General features: G+C 40.0%; 1 protein-coding gene across 3 annotated transcripts in view; it reads right to left on the bottom strand.

Moving 5' to 3' along the window:
* The window catches only part of LGR5 (leucine-rich repeat containing G protein-coupled receptor 5), a 146,835-nt gene extending 123,688 nt beyond the window's left edge, over positions 1-23,147 (bottom strand). For all 3 annotated transcript variants that reach the window (XM_011929335.1, XM_011929336.1, XM_011929337.1), the window contains exon 1: positions 22,625-23,147. In XM_011929335.1, the coding sequence (XP_011784725.1) occupies positions 22,625-22,836 (212 nt within the window). In that variant the 5' untranslated portion in view covers positions 22,837-23,147. The remainder of the gene's footprint in view (positions 1-22,624) is intronic.
* Positions 23,148-24,503: the final 1,356 nt, after the last annotated feature.

The raw sequence follows: 24,503 nt of genomic DNA, 5'->3' as shown, positions 1-24,503 counted from the left end.
GGGGCCATGAGAAGAGTGAGGAGAAAATTGCGGTGGTCCAAATGAGACTTGCCTGACATGAATGCACCATAAAAGATGATTGGCATCTATTGGATGAGACGATTACTCCCAGCTATTGATGAGGAGATGGTACTTGAGAAGAGCTTGCAAGAAGGACTTTTACCCATGGGAGAAACTGGTGAGAGCAGAGACAGGAGAGGAAAGTAGAAGCAGGTTAGAAAAATGGAGCCCAGTCCAATTTTCCTGAACATATAGAAAACTTGAAAAGAGAGTATGGAAAAATAAGGCCAGAAAGGTCAAATCTTAGCATTTTATAGCTAGGAGGTGCTTTAGCTTTAAATTAACCTAGGATTTCCATCTGCTAATGAAGATACTAGAGAAGGAGATATTAAATGACAGCCATTCAGAGGCCTAGTTGACAGAGGAAACTCTCTCCAGACTCTCAGTCCTGCATGAGTCTGGCTGTTGGAGCACAGCTAGGTATGATTTGAGCTGATTGTAGACATCTTGCATGCAGGGCTACGGATTTGGAGTTTTCCCATCCCTGGGCATTGGTGGAGCTTTCTGAGCCGGGAAGTGACATGATCAGCATGCAATTTAGAAAGACTGATTTGGCAATGGTACGCGCATGAGATGAGAGGGAGGTTAGGAGGCTGAGCAGGCATGTGCCAAGCACAGTTAACAGGGTCTATTAACCCATTTTACAGATAATGAAACTGAGCTTTGGACCATGGCCAAATTCACACCCGGCAGAATCCAAAACTTGTGCATTTAAGGCAGGATTCTTACTCACCCCACTTCAGATGGGACAAGGGGATGGTCATCAGGGTGCAATGCTGGAGAGTGGTCCAGGATGATTAAGGACTAAGAAAAGGCCATTTGGACTAGACAGTAGGAGGTCATTGGTGGCATTTAAGAAAGAGTGATTTAAGTTGAATGGTGGAGGTGGCAGGCTGATTTCAAAAGGGATGAAAGAGTGACTGGGTGGTAATGAAATGGTGGCAATGTATATGGCCTTCTCTTTCAAGAATGTAGGTAGAGAGGGGAAGGAGACAGAATGGAAACAATTTGAGGAAATTGAAGAGCACAGGAAAGACGCTTTGATATTTGAAGTGAGGAATCTATCATTCCCCCAATAGAAAATATGTATATAACACTTATATGTGCCAAGTGCTATGCTAGTGGGGAACATGATAATAAATAGACTAAAAGGGGGAAATAGAGGATGCTATGGTGATATCTTTAAATGGAAATCCCTTTATCAAGTAAAATGCCAAGTTACTAAATTTAATACAGTACGAAATGATACTAACCTTTAGATTTCAAATGTCTAGAAGAGAATTAACTGATATTATCTCCATTTGTGTCCTCCATAGCACCTTAAATAATTCGTTCGCAATAAAAATTTGCCGAATGAATAAACTATTGGTCCCAGGAGATAAAAGGGAATGGAATGACAGATTATAGATTCGTGATAACTTTGGAAAAGAGGCAAACACGTCCCTTCTGAGATATGAGGAAAGGGGGCAGGGCAGACACATAGGTCTTCAGAAGCCTGGAGATCTAGATAAAGCCAAACTGTGGTTTCCGGCTGCTATGCTTACTACCAGAAAAGGTGCAAGACAGATTATAACCCCCAAATGTAGATGCTGTGGCAAGGAGAGTGGATAAGGAGCAATTCCTGGGAAGATCTGTCATGGTTCTGTTCTCAGCAGAGCAATGATTTCTGAAAGCCTTTCGAAGTGGGTGGGATTGAGTTTCAAGATAACGGCCTAGTTGAGTGTTACGCAGAAACCATTCATTCATTCACTTATTTTGTAGGGGTAGGATTGAGCAAAGATGTGGAGAAGTAAGAAAACTATCCCTGTTTTACAACAGGAAATGGAAGCGCTGTGTAAGGCAGGATGAAATGGAAGTCACTATGTAGGAGAGGAGGAAGAATGGGGATGGATGATTCCTGAGAAAATAAGCAAGTTATAGAGGAATCCCAATCTGATTCTGCCTCCACTTTTCCACCGGTTCAGGGACACATAATGCCTGTGGGTTAAACATGATATTAATTTGCAAGCTAAGCATCCCTTACTGTATATAAAGTTAATCCAGGGGGATGCATGCACTAAAATGAGCACTGGATGAATTCTCATTTAGCAGAAGATATAACAGATAGCAGAAGACAAAACAGATCAGGAAGAGTTAAATGGTACCTGCCAGTCATATCGTTAATCAGTGACAGAGTGAGATGAAAACCCTGAGCCTCAGATGCTTAGCGTGCTATGAAGGAAAACTTGAAGAAGGACCTTAGGCTTTATTTGGCAGGCAGAAGTCATGATTGGAACTGAGAAGTGAGTTTACCCAACTTCTCCCCACTAAACTTTTTGTGTCTTCCCATGAGTCCTTGTGACTCTTAGGATCCTTTTTGTATTTCTCTCTTCATCATTTTCTCATTTCCAGTCACTGTTGTCTCATGTTCAGCAAATCTGAAAATTTCCTTCCACATGCTTTCACACTCTTGTGCCTGCGCTGATGTGGATCCTGACTTCTAGAGGGTATGCCCCATCCATATGGTGAAAACCTCCCCATTCTTCAAGAGCAGGGCAAACATGACCCTCTCTGTGAAGTATTTTCAACTCCAAGTGGAGTGAATGATTTTCTTCTCTCTGCTTCCACAGGACATTATATCAACCTCTGTTAGTAACAATAGCTAACCTTACCTTGTCTTTTCTACCTGCCAGGCACTATTCTAAGTGGTCTGCAAACAAACCCTTGGAAACAGCTCAAGCCCAAACATTCTATTTCACAGATGAGAAAAACGGAAGCCCCAGAGGAGTAATAATTATTTATAACAATAACAATAATTATAAATTATTATAATTTATAGGAGTAATAATTATTACAAATGATCAGTACAAATAATTTGTCCAAGCAAATAAGAGGTAGTGCCATGATTCCCATACCAAGTGATTACCCCAGAGGAAGGCTCCTAACCACTACACTACTTTTGTTTTCTTGAATGTCTTCCTCAATTAAATTGTGAACTCCAGAGAGCAGAGGCTGTTCCTTAATTCATCTTTGTTTCTTGAGCCTGGTCTAGAACTGGCCTGATAGGAGGTGAGGAACAAATATCAGTTGAACAGTTGAATTAATAAACTTAGATTTGGCCAGCTCCCCCTTGTGAACAAAAATTGGGAGAGTTTACCATGACCGAGAGAAGAATAGAGAGGAATCATGCTTTTCTACTTCCAGTGGGGAGTAGGGCTCAGTATATGGACCTGGCCCTCAGCTCCTGGCTTCCCCATCAAATGCAGGGAAAATGTACAGGCTCGTATATCATGATTACCACCTTCTCCTTATGTTATTATTAGGGGTGCAAATAAATGAGTTCATAATTGTATTTCAGAAGAATTGAAAATGAATGAGATTATAACTTCCAAACTTATAGCCCAGTAAAACTATAAGCCAGTAAAGCAGAAGGTACATTTATGAAATCAGAACACAACTGCAGAGTGCCTTGCCTTATGAGAGGGCTCCTAGTAATGAGAGGTCAGATCTCACAGGAGGATTCTGCCTCTTAGGGACTGCATTCAGGCCTCCTTTGGTATAGGGTCATTACTAGTCTTACTAGGACATGCTATATATTTTAAGTGCAGAAAGCACAGAGGAGAATTCAGCCAGTGCTCAGACTTAAATGGGAAAGTCTAGAATATTCCTTCTCTCTCCTTTCCTTGGCTAACTCTAATTCATCTTCCAAGTTTCAGATTAAATGTCATTTCCCAAGGGAAGTGTTCCCTGACCACCAAGACCAGGCAGGTTCTCTTTTAGTGAACTCCTGTTTGCCATCAGAGATCTTTCATCTGAATAATTTACATTTAAATATGCATTTAAAAATTTCTGCTGCCATACAAAGGCAAGGATTGTGTACATCTTGTACACTGTTATACCCTCAGCATCTAGCACAAGGTGGGCAGTTGATAAATATTAATTATGTGAATAAATGGATAAATGAACAAATAAATTTGCAGGCACATGAAGCTGACACTCTGAAAGATCTCTTCCACAGTCATAGATTGACTTCTTACTTATTAGAGTCGCCATCTTTTCTAGACTTTATAAAAACTAGCAAGAAAGTAAAAACAGACTTATTTACATTTTTAAACACTGCTTAAGGACTTTTAAAAGAGTGAAAGAAGAGTTAAAATGTTTGTTGACTACAGCTTTCCAAAAAATAGAAAAAATCAGAAAACTAAATCCAATTATTTTAAGTAATTTTAAAAGTAAGGTAGAATATTGGTCTTTAAATCATATTTTCTAGTTTCCTTTAGAATTATTCCACAATAATAGTTTCTCTATAACCTTGAAGCTTGTTGAGCTCCAGTCTCACAGAGGCCCTTTTAAAAGATCTACTCATTTTATAAGGAACATTAAATCTGACTGGAAATACACACTTTGGTATCTAAGAACCCTAGCACAGGAGATTAGTAGCCAAAAAAGCAATTAAGTTTACAGTAGGGTTACAGATACCATATCTACTACAACAGTTTGAAAAGGGAAGTAATGCAAAGGTCATATCAACAAGAAAAAAAGTAACACTAAATAGTAGATTTTATTTAAGAAACAAAATCCCATATTCCAAAATCTTTCCTTCTCATCTAATGACTACATGTGTTTGGGAGCTTAGAAAAAAACAAGAAAGGAGGAGGCGGCACTACTGAAGTTGGTAACTGGCACAAAAACCATGAACCAGGCTGTGAAACTGAAGCATCTGTGGTGTCAGGTTCCTGATTAACTTTTTCAATTTGATCTTAGATCCCATTCTAGTATGTCCAGGATTGTAGGATCCCAAGCTGGCTGGGTCTGTGTGCATGAGAGAAGCAGCAACAGCTTAGGGTTCAAATAAACACAGGCAACTGCCTCCAACAACTCACATGTGAAAGACTGAGCTTCAGGGAAAAACCAACAACGCTTTAGGACCAGACAATAATTGCACCTTTTTACGTGAAGGTAAAGGTGTCCCCACAAAACAGAGGGACTATATGACACAGACACCAATTATAAGTCACTTTTGGTAACCTTGTTTAGTTACACAGCACTACGTAAATCCCTGGATTTACAATGGTTGTGTAGCCCATGAAACTATCTTTAGCTGAAGTTCCTCTTCTGTGTCAGTATCCTATTTTGAATGAACAATGCTCTTAGATGAGCAGAAAAGATGTATTTAGCTCCCACCATTACAATTTCTGATCCCCTTTACTTTAGCTCTTTTGAAATAACATGAAAGCTTTGGCTTGCTAATTACTTTTAACCAGCTCATAGAAAAATTAGTTTATCTTCCCGATCAAAGCAAATTAGGCAGATCATGGTTGATTAGAATGCAACAGTAAAATCTCCATACTTTCTCTTCCATCCCCTTTCTCTCAGAAATAGGGTCTGTGTCAAATATGTAGGTATTTCCCACGGCCAGGCCGGACTCTGTTTCCAACAGGGACTGCGGCTTGGACAATGGTTCTTACACAGACACTAAAGTTCTTTAGTTCAGTCATTGTGTTCGAAAAGAACTAGTAACCCCTTAGCTAGCATTTGATGAAACATCTAGATTTACATATTTCCTTAATTGCATTTTTGAATGTGAGTGAGATTTATCTGACCAAAGTTAAATGCCTCCTTTATTCCCCTGCCATAGGCAAAATTCAACTCCGTGCTCTTAAAAAAAAAAGTGAAATGGGGGTGTATGGAATCTTATTCAATTTCCATCTGAACAAATTTTAGGGTTTCAATAAAGTGGGACGAGGGAGTTATGTTACCCAAGACGGGAAAGATATATCTTTACCTTTCAAAGTGGAAATGTCAGCTTCTAAAGCTTTGGCTTGCTCAGCTCTTTCAAAAAGGCTGTTTTGATTTTAAATGAATGCTATTCCTTGTTGTCGAATTCCCCAAATTGGTTGCTAAAAAGCTCTGAAATGATGGTCCTTAATAATTTCCAGCTAAAATGTCTGTTATGTGATTGTAAAAACCGGAAAGCTAGGTTTTATTTTCTTTATTTATTTACTATAAATTAACAGTAAATCTTGCATTTAGCTCCATTTAAACCTCCCTCTGCAGCTGCCCATTTGAAAAATAAAATGGTTGCCTTCTTTCACTTCAGTGGGTACAATACAAAACATCCATTGAGCTTTCCCTTTATTGCAGCTGCCAATGCCCAGCCGACTTTTAACAAACCAACCAAGCGGAATCACAATGCAGCTGCAACATTTTATGGTATTTCTGTTGGTTCTCTTTTGAGACTGAAGGTGTTAATTAGGAATCAAAGAACACAACCCTGCCAGCTTTCTTTCACAAACCATACCCTGGTCACTGCAGTTTTCAGAAGAAAAATAAATCTAATAAAGGGATAAAAATGTTGTTTGTCACACCAGTAAAGTGTACTTAAGACCCTTTGATCAAAAGCTTTTTATGTAGTCTTGTCAGATGGGCTGGAAATATTGTATTTTTTCCTTTTCTCCCCCGTCTTCATGTGGACTTATCTAAATTTTGAATTTAATGTAAGACTGGAATATAAAAGTATAAGCAGTCATGTGTGGGAATGCTTTGTAGGTGATAACTGGTCTCATAGAGTAGAATAATTTTGCTTCTTAGAAAATTTCTCATAGTCAATGTTCCATCATGTGAAACTAGGTCTTCTATCAGTACTTATTATAATATTCTAACCATAAATTTTTATGCTTATGATTTACAAATACATCTGTCAATACTCTATTTACTGTGATTATTTATTACATAAATCTCTCAGTGTTTTAGGGGATCTTTTTATATACAGAATTGAGTAGTTTCATAAGCATAAAAACCATATCTATATGCACATATATATACAACATTAATTTATCAAATGGTTTGTCATTTTTGTGTAATTTTTTGTGTATATTGAGTATCATACATCTAAACAACAGCGTGAAGTCATTACCTTTAATCGTTAGTCAAAGTTAAAAGCTTAAAGTAAGTTTATGAAGTTAGCACTACTGGGAATTAGTCAAGCCTGCTAGCTTTCTCAGCACGAGGTTTTGCTGCTAGGTGCACAAATCATGCCAAAATCCATTAATCCTGCTAGAGAGAGGCAGAAAGAAGGTCTGCTTGTTGATTTAATGTTGATGAAATGAATGGGCTCCTGAGGCTACCTACAGAGGCTCTCTAAACTGTAAAACAAATAAAGTCATTTTAAGTAATGCTCGTGGCAGGAGAGTAAACAATGCTTCCAGATTTGCTGCACAAAATGGGAGTGGGTGTGGGTCTATGGAAACCTCCCATTTTCTACAATCCTGCTACACCTGCCCTATTGCAATACACACAAATGTCAAGCTGATAGACTCCTAGAATGACTGAATTAGGAGAGACCTCAGAATATGTGTTCACCTCTCTTATTTTACAGATGCAAAAATTGAGACAGGGAGGATATGCATCTTGCCAGAGATTCTGTGGCTGATTAGTGGGGTAGCTGGGCCCAGATCGGTGGTTCTCAAACTTGGTCGCATTTTGAATTTGCCTTGGGGAGTTAAAGTACATTCTGATGCCTAGCTCCTTCCCTCAGAAACTGTGATTTAGTTAGTTTGGTGTGGGATCTGGGCTTTGAGATGGTTAAATTAGCTCCCAGTTGGAACTAATGTGTTGGCAAGTTTCAGAACTACAGACCTGGACTTCTAATCTAGTGTACTACTCTCCTGCACTTTTTTGTTGTTTTGTTTTTTGTTTGCTTTTTCCCCCTGCACCATAGTGATACTCCCAGTTCCCAGGAGTATTCCAGTTGCTTTATCCTGTAGGTTAGATATATATTTTGAGATTTTGAGGGTATTTCCACAATGAGTGTTTTTTTTTTCCTTGTTCCTTCGTGTATATGCACAGATGTGGCCGTGGGGTGTGTGTGTGTGTGTGTGTGCGTGCGTGCATATGTGTGTGTGCCTTGTGGATATCTCGAAGGATTGTACTCTACCCACGGGGTGAGCCAGCTCTACAGTGGAGCCAGTAGCCAAGCTCTGTGCTATGCTTGGCAGGTTGTCCTCTTGCCTCACTCTTCCCTCTGTCTTGCACTTCACCTCTCCTTTGAGTTCCTTTGGGTATTGTTTTATTTCTTTCTAATTTGCCACAGTCTTGTCTCCTCTGGGCTGCCACTTTCCTCCTACCCTCTCCTCTCCACTTGAAGGATTTCCCTTTGAGAGAGATCCTCTGACTCTTCATTGAAAATTGTTTGACTTTTGCTGCCTTCTGCTTCCCTTGGTTTGGTGATTACGCTGTTTGATAAAGGTGGGCTGACAGAGTCTACTTCTCCAATCTGTACTGCTGGATGATATGTAGTAGATGTCTGACGATTTCTTCCATGTTGGATTTAGAGTGGTGAAATAAATCAGCTTCCTGGTTTATTAATTCAGTAGGCACTCGGGAATTCCAGAATCATCTTTCTACATGTAGTAAGATATAAGGAGATTTCCCTTGTTTTTTTCAGAACTGCTCTCTTGATTTTATCAGTTATGGGAAAAGTCAGCTTTCCCCTTTTGCAGAAGGGTACAGGACATCCGCAGAGACAGTAATACAGGCTCATCCAATAGGATTAAAAGACTCTCTGCTCCAAGAACTGCTCACCTATCTCTCTTCTCCCCTGAGGATCACTGGGGCTAATTCCAGAGGCTTCCTGCTTGAAACACAAGTCCAAGTGGTACTTTGACCCCCTATTTAACTTTGAATCCCCTCTCCTACACAAATTCACATCATTGATACCTATTATTCTCAGGGAATGGATATTAGCCTCATCACCATCACTGACTGAAAGATCCTTCCCGCAATTATGTTGAACCAACTGCTTTTTTGTCAAAGATGAGTACTGAAGTTCCTCATGAAAATTACATTATTTCGAATGTATTTTCAGGTAGACACAAGGCCCATTCCTTAAATCAGTTTTTGTTCTTAAAGTAGAACTATTTTTTCAGTTAATATAAAAAAAAAAAAAGAAACACATTTTTGTTGTGTTGAAATCTTGGGTTTTCCTGAATGTATTTTTGGCTCTGAAGGAAGGTTGAATTCCCAACCTTCTCTCAGTCCCCTCAAATCCATCATCTCTTGCCTGCCACTGTAGCAAATCAACGGCTGATACTGGAGCTTCTAAAAGCAGAAGAAGCTAGCAAGCTGAAAGTCAGGAAAAGTCATGAGGGTGGATGAGATTGAAAAAAAAAAAAGAAAGAAAAGAAAAGGATAAAAGCACTTCAAGCCCAGGACTACAAATTCTGGGTCATTCATTAAATTGTATCTGAAAAGTAGAGTCCTAACATTATGCCATCAGCCTACTCTCTGTGACAAAGTGTTCACTCAGCCCTCAGCTATCCTGGAGATTTGTGCAGTGTCTTCAAAATGCTGTACACTCATGTGCAAATATGAAACTTCATTTAAAACACATAATCTTTTGTCTATTTGATACCAAGGATCAGAAACAAAGTTAGAATTTTTTTCTTTTTTTTTGAGACGGAGTCTCGCTCTGCCGCCCAGGCTGGAGTGCAGTGGCCGGATCTCAGCTCACTGCAAGCTACGCCTCCCGGGTTTACTCCATTCTCCTGCCTCAGCCTCCCGAGTAGCTGGGACTACAGGTGCCCGCCACCTCGCCCGGCTAGTTTTTTTTTTTTTGTATTTTTTAGTAGAGACGGGATTTCACCATGTTAGCCAGGATGGTCTCGATCTCCTGACCTCGTGATCCTCCCATCTCGGCCTCCCAAAGTGCTGGGATTACAGGCTTGAACCACCGCGCCCGGCCAGAATATTTTTATTTATAACAGTTGTTAGGTGATGCCAAATTCATTTGAAGATGCCCCTTCTTTCTCCTCTAGTTCTTTACCTAGTAGGTGCCTTTCTGCTATTCTTTTCTTGTTTTTAACATTAAGAAATCTTGTTTAATGAAAATTACACTTACTCTTTTCAACATTCAGGACAATTAATTTAGCTAAATGAGGGAATAACTGTAAGAGATAGCATGGTATACTTGAAAAGCATGGGTTTACTCTGATAGTAACTGCACCATCATCAACAGAAATAATTGCACCTAATATTTAATGCATCCTGCACAAGTGAGGTGCCATGTAAAGTGCTTTATGTGCATTATCTCACCAGTCTTCACAACAACTTAGGTAGATGTCATTATTATTGCCATCTTACAAATGAGAAAACTGAGGCATCGAGTAACTTGTCAAGGTCACTGAAGATAAGGCTGCGATAGTCATCAAGAAATGTTCTCATTTCTAACATCAAGAGATGTTCTCATATTGATAGTAATAACTATTTTACTGTTTGTTATGAGGGTCAAATGAGGAACTACGGGTAAAAGCATCAACAGCACTTTTTGAATTTTTTTCCCTCTGTCTTGGGATATTCCAAACACTCAGTCTGCCAAATTTAGAGGAAAGAATCTCTCTGTCATCACATTATAAGATTATATCAGAAATTATATCAAGTAGTCTCACTCGTTGCACATTTGGTGGCTAGAAAATGGCATCTTATGTCTTAGGCATGTGGACAGTTTTTTACATAGAGTTTAGGGGAACAGAAGAGTACCCTCCAGAGAGAAAACTGTGCTGACTGTCCTTTAAGTGTGCCTGGGCTATGTGCCCCTTTGAAGTTGCCCAGATGCAGACATGCATGGACACCAGGTGTTTTAAAATGTAGGTGTTAATATTACTCAGGTGTGATGAGGCCAACAGATCAGGAGATGACTGCCATTGAAAAGGGAGTTTGTTACTCACAGTTCTCAAGAGGAGAGGACTCACCTTTCCATGCAGAGCCACACAGGAAAGCTCTGGGCTCAGTCTAAAGATAGAAGGAGCAGAAGAAAAGCATGGGCAGGTCCTTTATTGTGGTTTCCATGGGAAGGAATGGACAAGGCAGGGTAAGCAGGTTTAGGATCAGCTAGTAGAATAATTTCAGGGTGTAGGGGCTATCTCAATTTATTGAAATCTGAGCTTGGGGTGAGTAGACCAGGAGAATATTGACCTAGAGTGTAAGAGCCCTGAAAGAGCCTGGGAAAGGGAGTGGTTGGGGGTGGGGTGTGGCCTTTGGATTGGTTGGTTTGCATATGAAAGGTGCACTTCAGAGAAAATCATTTGCTATCTCCGGGAATTACTTAGCCCTAGGAGGGGCAGTCTCTCTAGGAGCAGCAAGGCTCCAAGATGTCAAAGCACCATAAAATAGAGAATATGAAAAACACGATAAATATACAAGAATTCTGTGTTCTGATCCAATTTTCAAGGGGTATATAGTCCAATACTGGAAACAGACAAGTAGATGAAATATTGTGATCAAGTGTGCTGAGCACTATGATCAAAATGGGCTCAGAATGGTGTGGGAGCATCAAAGACAAGTTTCTAAAATGTGGGGTTACAGAAAGCTTCCCAGAGGAGGTGACATTTGAGCTGAGTATGGGAAGACTAACAGAGGTTAGCAAAAGAAGAAAGGCAATCCCAGCAGAGGGCAACACATGTGAACACCTGGAGGCATGAAATAGGGAAATTGTAAGATGCAGTTTGAAATGGCTGGAGAGAAGAGAGTTTGGGGTGTTAAATTCAGACTAAAGCTACCCCTTTACATATTCTAAGTTTGGCCTAAAGGTTTCTTCGTACATAGTAAGCTGCAACCTAACTGGATGTGAAAACAGACTGTAACCTGCTCTTGACCCAAGCACTGAGTTTTGTTCAGTCAAAGATGGCTAACTATTCAAACTCTGTTCAAATAAGGCAAACACCAAGCTGTAATCAATCCATCTATTTCTGCACCTCACTTCCATTCACTGTTCTTCACTTTCCCTCTTCTGTCCATAAATCTTCTTCAAACCACATGGCAGCGCCAGATTCTCTCTGAACCTATTCTGGTTTGGGGGCTACCCAATTTGTTCTTTGCTCAATTAAACTCTGTTAAGTTTAATTTGTCTAAGGTTTTTCTTTTAACAGGGAGCTAGTGAGGGGGAATTGGCAGCAGGGGTTGCAGGTTAGGGATGAGGCAAACAAAGTTGACTTTGTGGGCTAAACTGAGGTGTTAAAAGTTATTTTGAAATCACAGGACACCATTGAAGGATTGAATATAGGTAACACATGACCAGAGGTGCATCTTGAAGAGACTAGCAGGATAGTAGGGAGTGTGTATGTATGTGTTGGGGGTCTATGTAGACCATGACAGGAAACTGCTACAGTTATCCAGGAAAAAAGTGAGTAGACCCTGGACTAGTGCAATTTCACTGCTAGAAGAGAAGGAGAACAGTTACAAGGGACATTAAGGCAACCAAAATTTGATAAAATTAAGGTCATAAATGAAATTTTAATTACAATAATCAGAGATTTAACATAATCCCAACACTTTGGAAAGCTGAGGTGGATAATTACTTGAGGCCAGGAGTTTGAGACCAGCCTGGGCAACATAGCCATACTCCCATCTTTACCAAAAAAAGAAAAAAGAAGTAAATGACAACTATGAACAGACATTTGGGGGATTAATTATGCTTAATCATTTTTCAAGCTAAATCTGAGTGTTCCTTTTTGCTCTGCAGATTTTTAGGTGATACGGAGATACTGCATAAGTATTTACAATGGACCAAAATAAGATGATACTGTTAAAATTCAGGTACACATCTAGATATGGACATACATAACATGTGTAAACAACAGGATATTTGGCAACATCTGGAAAAAGTAACTGGGAGTTTTTGAGTTCATTTGAGTATCTGACATTGAAATATAAAGGTGACCAAGAAGTAGTACTGGGCTGGAGTTCTCAGGAGATCTGGAGTGCAATTCTGTCTTTGCTAGCTGTGTGATTTTCGGAATGTCATTAACCCCTTATGAACATAAATTTCATCATCTGTGAAATAAAGACGTTGGATTAGGTAAATTCCAAGGTTCTTTCCATTCTAAATTCCCTGGGTAGCCATGGCTTTTGACTCACTGAAATCCTTTGTAACCCATCTAAGTGATTTTAATTCTGTTTATTTGGGCAATTCGGGTAATGCTGTAGCAATCACGATTAAATTTCAGTCTTGCATTGTGTAATGTGATCTTAGATATACAGCTTAGTCATTCTGGTAATTTGTGGATAAAAGATTATCCTTTTAGTTCTTCACAGTAGAACTTACTCTACATGTAGTTAGGTATTAGTTCAAACTCTAAATTAGGTTTATTATAATTAACATAAATCTCCCCAAATTTGCTTTCCTTCACAATATACAATTAATTATATTCTGAGATGTTCCTACAGCTGAGGCAAAGAGGGTTTCAAATTACTATGTAGTAGTCATTCAGGACCAGAACATATCTACCTAACACTTATGACTATAAGACTCTGGGGAAGTAGATGTTTTCCTAGAAGGCCAGCAGCTGGAAGGTGGAAGGTGGACACTTGCTGTCAGTTAATCATGCTGCTAAACCTTTTGAGATCTTCAAATAAGATATGCTCACAACATGGGAGAATCTGGTTTAACTAGGATTTCCTTTTGCTACCCGAGCTTGAAGACTCAATAAAAAAAGATCTTGAACTTCCTCCTGTACTATATTGCACTGAGTCCCAGAGAACAACAGCTGCTGAAGAACAGGGACTGTGCATGAGCTAAGATCTTCCACCATAGGAACAGTAATGTAGCTTTTCCAAGTTAAAATCAGAGACCCCAATTTTGGTGACTGGAGTTGATACTTAAATCACAAGGACTCTTCTTTCTAAACTTCCTTTCATCTTCTAGTTTGAAGCCCTTGGTGGGGAAAGTGTCTGAGATAAGGACAAGGCATCCTTTCGGTTCTCTGATACTATCTTGAAACGAGGGATGGAGAAAGGTAAAGAGAGACACAGGAGAAGTGTATCCCCTGGGAACAGGTGTCTAGTGGAGTCCAGTAACTCACAGTCTCTCAGTTCTGTCAGCACTGTCCCTTGGGTAGCAAATTTCTTCCGTTAGCCCTTCCACCTCTCTTGCCATTGTTTTTCTAGGCTTTTCTCTATTGTACAGTTAACACTGTAACAATGATAGAGTAGGCCTATTGCCAAATGCAGGCATGTCTGCTAAGGGTCCCTTCAGGACAGAAAGTACAAAGACAAAGAGGAAGATTCTTTATTCTCCGTCTTTACTAGAAGACTCCAAATTCACTTTGCAGATTCACTCAACAAATACTGTGAAATAAATGTTTATTGTGAAAACGTCAATATATATACAAAATAGTTCATCAAGGAATATAACATCTATGGAAATTTTTATTTGGTTTTCATAATCAAATAATAATCACTACATATGTAAAAAACTGAAAGGTTATATTTTGTGCTGATAGATTTAAAGACCAATTGATTATGTAACGAGTTCCTTCAAGTAAGTGCCTCACGAGAAAATTTATAACCTAAAACCTTCAAGCACCATGTGGTGTTTTGTGCATCGAACCAATAAACTCATTAAAATAACATTGCATAAACCCAAACACAACACATTGAAAGTTCTAACACAGCCCACATTAACCAACCAACTTTAAAATAATATCCTTGTTATGTACTAAGGTTAAAAATTCAGCAAATTCTTTATATTTTTTCCACTTGAGATCATGTGTGGTTTTCTACTTTCCTGAGAAGTACACTTTTGTGGCTTTTTGATCAAAGAAAGGTTATTTTTACAAATCGACATCTTTTGTAGAGGTCTCTGCTCTACTTAATCAAGGTTTCAAGAAAAAAGGAGAACAAAAGTATTTACCAGTGTTTTAGTGAAACTTAAAAATTCTAAGGTTATTTTCTCAGTGTAGGCTTTGAAAAGAAGGCACGCATGTAAGGTTAGTCACCACAGTTGTGTGTGTGTGTGTGTGTGTTTGTGTGTGTGAAGGAGACAAGGAGGAGGAAGGGGGAAATAAAGGAATTTGGCTGCACATTGAGGAACAGTTTGAAACACTTGGCTTCTAGTTGTGAAAGATGAGCAACACGGAAAAAAGGACGGGCTAACAAGGGACCACTTGAGGAAAGCTTAATCTCGCCTGGCAGGCTGAGGAGGGAGGTCAGCTCCATGCACGCGTTCTCAGCTGGAGTTGGGCTCCCTTTGCCAGGACGATTGTCTTCTGCATTTCAGTTTCTGAACCGAACTGAAGGTGCCTTCAAGCAGCCAGTTACACAGTCTCTCCCTTGTAAAGGGTCAGCCCTCCACGGCTATGCCCTGCCAACGTTTGTATCATTTCTGCCAAGCAAGTGCTCAGAGGGAATTGTTTCTTGTTGGTGTGTGTATTACTGTGTGCACGAGACACTTTCTTCCCCCTTGGCCATCACAGTCCTTGTCTGAAGAAGAAGCAAACACTCCTTCTGAAGGCAAGAAGGATAAAACAAGTATGTGGAAAGTGTGCATATATAAAAAATAGGACATTTGAAAATTAGAGATTGTTGAATAATTTTAAATTATTAAGTCAGTAAAAAGCTGGAGTATGAGAGTACTATTTTAAAACATTCTAGATACTGTACCCCAAACATCCTAATTTTTCTAAACATCAGTACTGTTTTTTCTGTTGACTTTGTAATACAATAAATGATTAATGTATATCAGGTTAATAAGCTGAATTAAAGAACTGAGGAAATTAAATGCATAGTTCAGAAAAGGTTTTTCATTGTTTGAAGGAGGGAACTTTTCTATGACTTATCCAGATTTCTAATTGACACATAAGTCTGTATCACTAATTGTCTAATGGTTAAACCATGCATAGTTTAAAAATATGTTGGGGAATTTGATAAAACTTTGAAACAATTTTCTATTCTGAATCAAATGAATAACATTATGATACCTTTGTGACAACAATTTACCTCATTTCATCCATTTTAAAGGTGAATACAAGCTCAAATAGAATTTGTCTGTTAAAGTTCATGTCTGTCTGAACTGAGAAATAGTTCCAAAGAATGCAGCTACTTCATTTGATATATAGATCTGGTTGTAGGAAAAAAGTTTTATTCTTGCCTAGGTGGTTACTAATCTATCGATCACTCTTCACAATACTCTGGCAGTTACCACAACTTATCTCTGATTTGGAGACAAGAAAAATTGTTTCTGTGGTAGTAAGAAAATGGATATATAAAATGATGTCTACTAAACTTATAGTATTGGCCTGACACTATGTAACGTAATGCTCACATTATTGGAAAATTGAAAACTGCATTTTGCTCTGGAATTCCCTGAAAAAATATTTCTGGTATTAGGGCTTCATACATTGTGTTCCTGAAAAGAAAAATGGGCTGAAATATTTCAGCACCAATTAAAATGATTACAAGGCATAAGTATAAATTGGAAAGCTGGTTTTCTTGGGTTGCTGTAAATTGGCTCTGAAGATAACTTCAAACGAAGTCCAAAAATATTTTGAGCAATGGAAATACTTGAAATAAACTTACAGTAAGCTTACCTATTAAGAGGTACTATTATCACTCCTAAGTTGTCACAAGTTGCCCCACCACAAGGGGGACACTGACTGAGTAAAGTATGTAGTACCTTTGTGGGGCCTATGACTGAGTAAAGTATTTAGTGCTGGATACTTAGGAAACACAATACAACTATCAGTTATTATGACTATTGCTATTAAAATAATAAAGTAATTTATACATGTAAATCTTGGCATGTGTTAAAATAAACAACTCATTGCATCATTTAAACTGAACACAATTCAGCTGTATTTCAAATGGGGCTGGACAATAATTGTGGCCAGCAGCCTTGTGTTGTTTGTACTTGCGGACTAGTAGTTCTCACCTGTCTTTCTCTGACTCCTATTAGCCACTGGGATTTCAGCAGCTGGTTCAGCCAATTCTACTCAATTCAACATTACCGGGTATTTACTGAACTCCCTTAAGAACCAGGCGTTGGAATGGGCGCTTGGGATATAAAATGGAAAATGTTCTACCCTGGAGGAGCTCACTGCCAAATAAGAAGAATACGCCTTGAAGGAGAGAGCCTATCATGAAACCCTGGGGTGTTATTCCATCTGACTTTCAGGAAGTTGTTTATACGGTCAGGAGTTGGTTCCTTTGCATACTCTCCAAGTAAATCTCAGTGTCTCCAATTCCAGACTTAAACATTAAAAAGAGAAGTAATACTTGAGGGTATACAGAAGCACTTCTGCTTATGAAATATCTTTTAAATAGTTTTCCACTAATGCTAACGCCCTGTTGAGAGCCTTTTAGCATTACCACTAGATATATTATCCCATTTCTTGAAATCAAATGACTAATGTTTTTCTCCCTTCCAATTTCAAGCCAGGCATTCCCACTGGGCTTACTCCATTTAACAGAAAAATGCCACAGATTTTAAGAACGGAACTGCTTCCCACCATATAGCTTATGGAGAACAAAATCAGTTTTGAATTATGAGAATTTAATCAAAAATTCCACATTATAGACTGTGAAATGTCTCCTTTTGTCATAGATAGAGATCCACAGGTGAAATTGGGCATGTAGCTGGTTATTTACAATGGTTAAATAAAAGTGTGGATTAAAGCTGACAGATCTGGGAATAAAAGAGTTGCAGTGGGCTAGAACTCATGGGCAGATTTATGAAGTGAAAATCCACCAAGATACAACAAAAATAGCAACAGGACTAGATATTCAGCTCATTTTGCTTTATATGTAATATACCAGTTGTGGCTTTAGTGCCAGTCTGATTCATCTCTCTACTACAAACTGAGACTCTATAAAGGAAAATATTGCAACTGGAGTAAGGAAGTTGAATCTTATAGGAAGGAATTTGTCTTCTCATGAAGACTTCAATTTACCAGAAGTATCTATTGGGGAAGTGTTTACAAGAAAATGTGCCATTTAGCCTTATTCTAAATTTGCGTAATAACTGAACCAAACAAAAACATTACTTCACAAAATTGCTCATTGGACAACCCACTACTGTTTTTCGTTTCTATCTTATGGCATGTGATTTAGATTATTCAGAAACATACTTAAATTTGTAGCTAAAATGACTTAAATGCATGAATTTGATAGAAGAAATATAAAAAAATGCTTTGCTATAAAATTATAAATATCCCATAATGTCTTTAATTTTGATAGCTTTATTGGGTTGTTTGGTCTGATATTTCTATGCCTTTGACAGATACATATTTTGAAAACTGAAAACAATAAAATAGTTCAGATATAATACTTAACTCTCAGAAATCATAGACCAGTTTTGTGTTTCTGAACTTCTTTAAACACATCCAAGTGTGACTGGTCTATTATCAAAACATGATGTTATTTACACAGGCTATTTCTTGATTCTGATCTTCTAACTCATTTATGATTGCTACCTTTTGTTGCTACATCAGAACTCCTTTACTTTGAGGAAAATGCATAAGGAAGAAAGAAAAAAACTGAAGATCATGTTTATTATATGTAAAAATTCATTCTTGTCACACCAACTCTGCCATGCATATGTTAAATATATTCAGTAAAATATTCATTTTAAATGTATGCTACAAAATTGCTTGAATGAGCTCACTACTTTAAAAAATTACTTAGGCTAATTATCAATTAGTTTTAATAATTCACCCCATAACAAAAACACTATGGAAAAAATCCCCAGGAATCCTGTAGAAAAAGAAAGAACTTCATTAAAATGAAGAAAATTTACTGGCATCATTATATTTTAAACAATTCTAAAAGTACATTTTAGAGCAAACTGTATAATGTTTGTGATTGATCTAAACGTTAAGGCTGTTATAAGAGTTACCATTTTTGTAATCATTTCTGAAGTACATTTTCTTTTATTTAAGATAAGAAGAGAAGCAGAACTATATTAAATCATTTTCGAAGAAGATTCTAAAAAGGATCTTTCATTTTGAAACTGCATCTTAAATACTTAAAACACATTTATGATATTAAGGTAGTGCCTAATTAACGGTGACTTTTGTTCTGTTCTTATTAACATCACTTTTACTAGTTATGTGTAAAACTAAATTTTGTTTCAAAGTTACATATGAAAAAGTAACCAAACTACATAATTTTAAAAAAAATTTTTTCTCTTGGTTCCTTTGGTTTATATAACATAAATTTGCTTATGGATGAAATGTGAATGCCTTTAAGCAACAGCAAAGAAAACTCAGTTTTCTTTTTAAAATAAAATAGCTGTTCTGGACCAATAAAGAAAAGTATATTTATTATGTTAGGATGTTCATTAGGATTTAGTTTTCTATCTGAATGTCACACTAACTAGATGACAGACACATCAAAGTAGCAGAGAGGAGTTTACTTTTAAGATCCTATTAACAAAAATGTTCACATTTGATTAAAGTAACTTACCTATACTAAGATTAGATGCTAGAACTACTTTATTTAGAACAGATCACAACTGGTAGATAGAGATGTATTAAATGTTGTAAACAACTTTGTCTGCTTTTATATCTCAATCTTGGTGTGTTCCTTATTTTCTCCTAAGTAAACTTTGTTAGCCCCTGTTAGTAAAATCAGAGCCCATAACCACTTGCTGGGGGGCAGGGGGAGAGAAGAGATGAAGATCGAGATTTTTCCAGCGTTTCCACTCTGTTCACTAGTCGAGTTAAAGACCTACTGTGGAAGACAGCTCAATAAGAAAAGAGAGTCAATATTAATATTTGGACTGGCTTAAAATTTTGCTTTTCTGGGAAAAAAAGATGACAAAATGGCACATAAATAATGCTTGCATTCTATGAAGATATGTAGGAAACTTTCTTTATCTACAAGTCTGACTACCTGGCTATCAGATTGTGGTAAATGTGTACAGCTATTTGCCAAATGTGTACAGCTGGAACTTGCCATCGTCAATCTGTTTGAAGAAAAGTAAATGCTTGTTCTTTTTTTGAAGGGGATTAGGAGATAACATTTTGACTAAATAAATGATGATAACCTCTTACAAATAATAAAAGATAGGAGTTCTGGCTTTTCACCACATCAGTCTTTGTACACTGCAACTTTCTCATCAAGGATTAATTTCTACTGGGCCCCAGTGGAGTGGAGCTATAACTTCGTGTTCCCTTTCAACATCAAAGGGAAGTTATTCTTTCAAATAAGAAAATCAGTAGAACACATACTCGTTTATTTGAATATGAGTAAATAAAAGTTCCTCTTTTATGTTTTGGCTGCACAAGTGAAGACAGAAATGATCAGAGAATACTAGGTGTAACCAAAACAGGGCATCATCTACTCTTAAGGTCTGCACAGCGTTCCTGTGGTTGTAAAAAACCAAAAAAACCCCCAAACCCTCAACATCTGCTCAAAGGGCATCCCATGGGCCCTGGCATTTTTTAGTATATAAGGACACCAAATTATGAAATCACACATCATAAAGAACACCACATTGGTTATTTACTTCAGGACTGACTTCTATATTCAGCACTCATATTCCCTGAACTGTGTTGCATTAGAAATAAGTATTTAACATTTACTGTATCACTTTTTACAGACACTCTGAGTTTAGTATTTCATAGGGCACTGGGAAAATATCTTCTTAGGCCAGTGTACAGGCTGTCATCAAATAACATGAGAATAATATGGCCCTTAACTTCCTAATAGTATCTTAACTTCAAGAGGTTATCTATAATATAGATAGATGGTTCCATCTATAGATACATAGGGAACATTGGCAGTAGGTGGCAGTAAGTTCTCCCGAGCACATGGAGGACGCAGTTAAATGCATTTGAGGTATGTGGGAAATGGTTTAAAGCAGAATTTTATGCCAACTTTTAGTAACGGAAGCCTAACAAATGTTTGTTCTTTCAAGTGAGAGAAGAAAGCAATCTGGAACTATTCATAAGCTTATTTTCTGTATTCTTAAACATATTTTATAATGAATGTATGATTTAAATAGTAGGTTAAGTGTTTGGGGGTACTGCACACCTCCCTTGCATACAGTCAAACTTCAGCGTGATGGGAAAGAAGAGTTATAGACTGCTAGGCAAAATTGCCAAACTGGTCTCAGAAATTCACTGCATTGGAGAGTACGGAATCTTTGCAACACTGACTTCAGCAGTTAAACCAGAGAGGCTGGGGATGAGTATTCTGCTTTGTAGTAGAGACAGCTGTTCAGGAGGAGGAAATGTGAATTCTGAGAGCTTGATCATTTAGGAGAGCAGATTTCCATTCCTGGAACAATATCACTACCACATGTATGAGTGCAATTGAGGGGAAACCTGGTAGGGAAAATAGTTTTAACACTCTTTCAGGTAAAAAAGAAAAAGCAGTCAAAATAGCTTTACGGTAGACGAGGAGGCGACCTGCCATCTACCAATCCTAAAATCTAGCAGGATGGCACCTTTCTTTAAAGACAATATTAAAGCAAGTAAAAGATTTTTTTTCTTCCTCACTGTCTCCAGAAAAAGAATCACTACCTAGTGGAAAATGTTATGCAAGCCTCTTCATGTTTCTTCCCTCCAGAAAACAACTAAACAGATGGAAGAACTGGTTCACAAACATCCCAACTCTCCCCTGCCAAGGTACATCAGAGAAGCCGAAAACTGGGATTGCATGGGCTTGGGGTGGGCTCGCTGCAGTGTCTTGAACTAAAACCTAGATGTTTCACCTTGTGGTAAGGAGCACCTGTTTCCCAGAGTGGCCTAGATCCTGGTCTCTGCGGGAAGGAATGAAGCCCCAGATGCTTTGCACGGGGGTAGGGAGAGTGGTCGCCTTGGTCTCCGAGGATAGGGTTCCTCCTGGGTCACCGCGTTCACCCAACCACCTGTTACCTTCGGGCCTGCGTTTTCCACAGACAAAATTATGCAATGAGCCGTTGCCTCAGGGCTTTGGAAGTTGCAGTGGGGGAGAGAAGGGGTGGGAGAATCCCCCAGGGATGATAGAGAGCTTCAGGTCTCCCTTTGGGTGTCGGAGCCGCTGTTTACTAGCCCAACAGCCTTCAGCCCACTTCCCCTTTCCTCCCCCGGGGGAAGAGATGGTTAAAGATTACACAGCAGCCGCCGGTACTTCAAAGGGCGGCGCGGGCAGCCAAAGGTAAAGATAACGTTCTGGCAGCTCTAATCGGGGTTTGTGGTTGCCACATTTTAATCACGCCGTTAAAAAAAGAAAGAAAATAAAAAGAAAGGAGGGAAGGAAGGAAGGAAGAAGGGAAGAGGAAAGGGAGGAAAAGAGGAAAAAAAAGAAAAAGGTTACATCACGTCACCGTGCAAGAGATGCAGACTAAAAACCCTTTGGAGCTGGGCAAGTTGTTTCTCCTTTGGGGAAACTTTCTACAGATCATCTTTTGGTGGAATGCGACTAGACGCAGAGAGGCGGTTGGGACGGTAACCAGATGGCAGCCTGCCTTTGGGTACCAGGTTCTGGGTCACAAATGCCCACTCCATACACAAATGCCTGAATTTGCAGAAATTCACCCAGCGATGTTTCTAGCGCTGGACTGGGAAGCCGCGGCGCAGCAGCGCTTTCCCGGGTTGCACTCGAAGCCATTTCTCTGCGGGCCCAGAAAGTGCCGGCACGCTACTCCCCTAAGACACGTGCATTTCTCTGGGGGCCCTAACAGTACTGGCCAGGATGCCCTTGACAAACTCGCCCGCCCCCACCCCCACCCCCAGAACAGGCTGGCGCGGAGGAGACTCCAGCCTCGCCTTGGACGAACCTTCCTTCTCCTCTTAGCCTGTCTCCCGGAGTGACGTGGGGAAGCACTTACAGGTAGGAGGTGAAGACGCTGAGGTTGGAAGGCAGCTCCGAGAGCCCCAGGTCGGAGCAGTCCACCCTGAGCAACATCCTGCCGTCGGGCTCGCAATGACAGTGTGTGGGGCAGCCCCGCAGCAGCGCACCAGACCTGGGCGAGCTGCTCCCGGCCGCCAGCTGCAGCAGCACAGGCAAGGACAGGAGCACACCGAGCCGGGAGGTGTCCATGGTGCCCGAAGTAGGGGGCCACGAGCCGGACGCGGCTTGAGGGCAGCACCGGACTGCTACGGGTCGTAGCGCGCCTGGCGCAGCTCCGTGGGCTTCTGCAACTCAGCGGGAGTCTGCAGCACCAGACGCAGCGTTCCTGCCCCGCCGGCGTGGGCGGCTAGGAGAAGCGCGGCGGGGACTGAGGTGCCGGTTGCCGCCACGCCGGCCTTCGGAGCAGCCCTGGCTGCAGCGGCGACAGTGGCGGTGCGCCTTGCTGCTGCTCGCGGCCTGAGCTGTGTGGAGCAGCATCTCTGCTTGCACGCTCGTTTTTTAAAGCGCTCCAGCCCGAATTGCGCGCCCAGTGACGTCAGCGCAGCCTAGCTTCCCAGGCACCCCCTGCCCGGCCCCACTTTCCCTCCACTTGTCCCCTCCCTCCTTTCCCAAGTCCTGGGCTGGGAGACAGCAGGCAGCGCGCGGTGCTGGCGAGTTCTCGGCGCTCTCACTGAGCCTCCGCGGGGAGGATTCAGCGCTCGGCGCCGCGCGCCCGAATAGGGGATCCCCACCCTTACCCCTTCGTGAGTCCTGGAGACCCAGATCTGAGAGTCGAGAGGGACTTGCTTCGAAGAGACCTAAACAGACGCACAAGGACTGGAGGATGCAGCTCGTTTCCCCCAAGCCCGCTTCAAATAATGGATGAGATACTTGGAGTGATTAAACACAACAAAACAAAAACACAAAAACTAAAATTCGATGCAGAGAAATAGTTACGTTATCAGGGTAAGGAGGCAGGCGTCCCTGGCGAATGATAGGTGGCCTTTTTGATCCTTACGTCTGCCGCACGGTCTGGCTCGCTTTTGCCCTAAAATCAAAGTGCTAGGCTAATCGCTAAATAAATACAGCTCCTGAGCGAGCACTCCACTGCTGCCTTCCTTACTCTTGCGGGGTGAGGAAGTCGAAGTGACTAATTGTTTTTAAAAGTGGTTTAGAATACCTTAGAAATCACTTTTAGTAAATCGATGCCAGACAGACAGATGGCTGTTTGCTAACTTCCGGGGACTTTTCATCTTAAGTGTCAAAGGGTTCTCTGAACTGAGAGCAGTCCCACCTATGTGAGTGACACTGGGCTCTGAGAACCGCTGCGGAGCGCCAGGGGGAAAAATGCATGTTCTTGCTTCAAAGAGTGTCCTATAGTAAATCTGCAGGAGAAAGGAGGAAAAGGATTCAGGGCTTTCTTGGAGAGAAGCCCTCAGTGAGGTACAAATAGCCCTCGCCAGACCTGAGTGAGCTGCTGAAAGAGGTGGTATTCCAAGCCTGCCACACCAATTCACAAAAATGCAATTTTCACTCTGGGGCACAATGCCTCATAGCATCATGAAGGCAGGAAACCCTTTTGATTTTCCAAGTCCTTTTAAATCTTCCTCTGCTTAGACTGCCCAACCAAATTTCCCATATAAACGTCTAAATTTTAGAGTTGGGAAGATTTGTTTCTCTGTGCAGTGTATGTGCCTTCCTTCATTTACGTCCAAAGCTCGCTGTTCGTTCACCTAAAATATCTAATTTCTTGACTACAATCTGTAGTCTAAACATATTCCTTTCTTGGGTGAAAAAACAAACAAACAAACAAACAAACAAAAACCTTGACAGTGCTAGTGCCACTGAAAATTGTGAGTTAACTCCGGTTTCTGCAT

The sequence above is a fragment of the Colobus angolensis genome, unplaced genomic scaffold (genome assembly GCF_000951035.1).
Source record: "Colobus angolensis palliatus isolate OR3802 unplaced genomic scaffold, Cang.pa_1.0 Scaffold80, whole genome shotgun sequence".
NCBI classification, from domain to species: Eukaryota; Metazoa; Chordata; class Mammalia; order Primates; family Cercopithecidae; genus Colobus; species Colobus angolensis.
The sequence above is the reverse complement of the archived record's forward strand: the minus strand, read 5'-3'. Positions and strand labels throughout refer to the sequence as shown.